Source organism: Vicia villosa, unplaced genomic scaffold, assembly GCF_029867415.1.
Source record: "Vicia villosa cultivar HV-30 ecotype Madison, WI unplaced genomic scaffold, Vvil1.0 ctg.001319F_1_1, whole genome shotgun sequence".
In the NCBI taxonomy this organism is placed as follows: Eukaryota; Viridiplantae; Streptophyta; class Magnoliopsida; order Fabales; family Fabaceae; genus Vicia; species Vicia villosa.
In genome coordinates this window covers 187272-190497 of record NW_026705573.1, presented here as the reverse complement: position 1 = coordinate 190497, position 3226 = coordinate 187272, and the positions used below count along the sequence as shown (strand labels likewise).

The 3226-nt window shown below is 39.4% G+C and overlaps 1 protein-coding gene across 1 annotated transcript; it reads left to right on the top strand.

Annotated features, from left to right (window-relative positions):
* On the top strand, positions 1-558 carry LOC131634588 (uncharacterized). The gene has a single exon (XM_058905253.1). It carries the CDS (start codon positions 1-3, stop codon positions 556-558), a length of 558 nt encoding a protein of 185 aa, XP_058761236.1.
* The last annotated feature ends 2668 nt before the right edge of the window (positions 559-3226 follow it).

The window sequence follows — 3226 nt, the reverse complement described above, 5'->3', positions numbered from 1 at the left end:
ATGAATTTAATCTCTTATAATATTAGGGGGGGCGGGGCACTATCAAAGAGAAAAAGAATCAGTGTTCTCTTAAAAGTTAGTAAGGTGGATTTGTGCTTTATTCAAGAAACTAAGTTGCCTTGTTTCAATGACAATTTAGCTAGTTCTTTGTGGGGTGGAAACGAGGTAGAGTGGACATCGTCTAATTCGGAAGGGGCATCGGGAGGAATGGTCGTCTTGTGGAAGAAAGGCTCTTTGAATGTCAATTACATTTTTAGAGGTCACGACTTTATAGGCATAAACATAAGGAGGGAAGGCTTAATCTATAATTTGGTGAACATTTATGCACCTTGTAGTGGGGTGTCTAGAAGAGTGCTTTGGAAGGAGTTGCTTGATAGGAGGTCAAAAGGCGGGAACGAGGAGTGGTGTTTAGGAGGTGATTTCAATGAGGTCACTAGTAGGGAAGAAAGATTAGGAGTAGCTATGTTTCACAACAGGTTGGGAATGGAGGAGTTCAAGGAATTTATCGAGAGGATGGGAGTGGTCGACATTTCGTGCGTGGGTGGAAAGTTTACATAGTTCAAAGAGAACGGAAAGGCGATGAGTAGAATCGATAGATTATTCGTTACCAATAACGTGATTGATACGTGGGGCATCATTGATCAAAGAATTGGGGTTAGAGATATATCGGATCATGTTCCCATCCATCTTAATTACGGGGTTATGGATTGGGGACCTAAGCCTTTTAGATTCAACAATGCTTGGATCAAACATAAAGACTTCAAGGAGTTCATTTGTAAGGAGTGGGCTAAATTGAAGTTAGAAGGAAGAGGGGACTTTGTTTTGTTTGAAAAGTTAAAACTTTTGAAAGATCCGTTAAGGAAGTGGAATCGAGAGGTCTTTGGTTGGATTGATCTTAAAGTAAATGAAGAGGTGGAAAAGATAAATGAGATGGATAATTTTTTGACGGATAAATTTGGAGGTAATATAGACACATTGGTGGAGGCTAGGAGGGAGGCTACTAACGAATTTTGGAAACATCTCCGTTTGAAAGAAAGTATGTTACGTCTCAAATCTAGACAACTTTGGTTGAAGGATGGAGATAAGAATTCATGTTTTTTTCATAACTCGATTAAGGAGAGACAACGGAGGAATTCTATAACGGTGTTGAAAGGTGAGGAAGGTAGGGTGGAAGGTGTATAAGTGGTGAAGAATGGAGTCAAATCTCATTTTGAATCTTTTTTCAAAGAAACGAGTTTTAGTAGGGCTGTCCCAGAAGGTTTGGAATTCGTTGCTTTGAGCAAAGTTGATACTAACTGGTTGGAAAGACAATTTACGGAGGAGGAAGTGAAGGAAGCTATATGGGATTGCGATGGTAGTAAAATTCCCGGTCCGGATGGTTACACTTTAGAGTTCTTTCAAGTCTTTTGGGATTTGATTAAGAACGATGTTTTAAAGTTTGTTGAGGATTTCCATGTTAAGGCGTGTCTTACGAAAGGTTACACTTCATCTTTGATAGCTCTTATACCTAAGTGTAAGAACCCTCAAAGTTTGTCCGAATATAGACCTATTTGCTTAGTGGGAAGTTTGTACAAGATTTTAGCTAAGCTTTTGGCGGGAAGGTTGAGAAGCGTCATAGGAAATTTGATTTCGCCTAATCAAACGACCTTTTTTCCGGGGAGAAACATAGGATATGGAATTGGATCTAGCGAAAAGAGAGAAAAGGAGTTGTGTTGCTTTGAAGGTAGACTTCGAAAAGGCATATGATCGGGTTAGTTGGAACTTTTTGAGGTTTGTGTTCCAAAAAATGGGTTTTGGTGCTAGATGGATGAAATGGATGGAGGGTTGCATTTTCTCTAGTGGGATGTCCATAATTGTTAACAGGAGCATCACAAAATATTTCATGGTGGAGAAAGGGCTTCATCAAGGGGACCCGTTATCGCCTTTTTTGTTCGTTATGGTGGCGGAGGTGCTTACGACCTTAATGAAAAGGGCTTCTCTTAATGGTGACTTTAGAGGTTTTAAGATCAATGTCGAGAAGGAAGTGAATATGCTTCAATTCGCGGACGACACTGTGATATTAGGGGAAGGTGATACGAAAAACTTGTGGTCAATGAAGAGTATTCTAAGAGGATTCGAGATGATGTCGGGATTGCGGGTTAATTTCAATAAAATTAACATTTATGGAGTTAATGTGAATGATGATTATCTTGAAGCGGCTTCTATTTTTTTTATCTTGTAGGGTAGAAAGGCTTCCTGTTAAATTTCTTGGTGTGAAGGTGTGGGATAACCCGAGGAAACTTTCTATGTGGAGGGATTTGATTAATTTGTTGAAAAGGAGATTGGCCGGGTGGAAGGGAGTGAATCTTAACATTGCGTGTTGGGTGTGTTTAATCAATACCGTTTTAAATGCCATGCCTATTTACTCTCTATCGTTTTACAAAGCTCCGTCTAAGATCTTAAAGGAAATTCGGGACAGCTTCAGCCACATCGTCCCACAGAAGCTGTCGGCGGATCGGTTTTGCTGGAACGACGTAGAGGGGGAAGTTTTTTCGGTCAATTCTTGCTATAACAGATTTAAATCAAGGCTTTCCGGTCCACCTTTAGATCCCGCCATTGTGAAAGCTACTAGTTTTCTTTGGAAGGTTAAAGCACCTTCGAAAATTCTCTTTTTTGGTTGGAGGATTCTCCACAACAGATTAGCAACGAAGGATCTTTTAAAAGAGAGAGAAATTGAGTTGGTTGGTAGTGATTATTTCTGTGTGTTTTGCGCTTCGGAGGAGAAATCTCTCCACCACCTCCTAGGGGGATGCAAGGTTCTTTCTCTTTTATGGAGGAAAGTTTTTTATTGGATTGGACCGGTAGACTCATTAACTATGGAGGAGTTTGTAGATTTCATTGGTATTAATGAGAAGGTGAAAAGGAAAACCAAGAGGTGTATCATAGCGGTGGTGTGGTTGGCTACGATTTGGAGCATTTGCAATAGGTGCAACGCTATCATTTTCAGAAGCGACAATTATAGTTTTACCGAGTGTATGTCGAAGATTATTTCTAACTCTTGGATGTGGATTCGATATTACTATAATGTAGTGGACAATTATAATTTTCACATTTGGAATATTCTACCTCTCAATTGCCTTGAGAAGTATAAGTTTTTCGCCTAATTCTCGTTTTGGAGTACCTCTTATACTCCACTTTTAATTCTATTACTTATTAAAAAAAATCATACCCTTTCTAAAGACTTGTA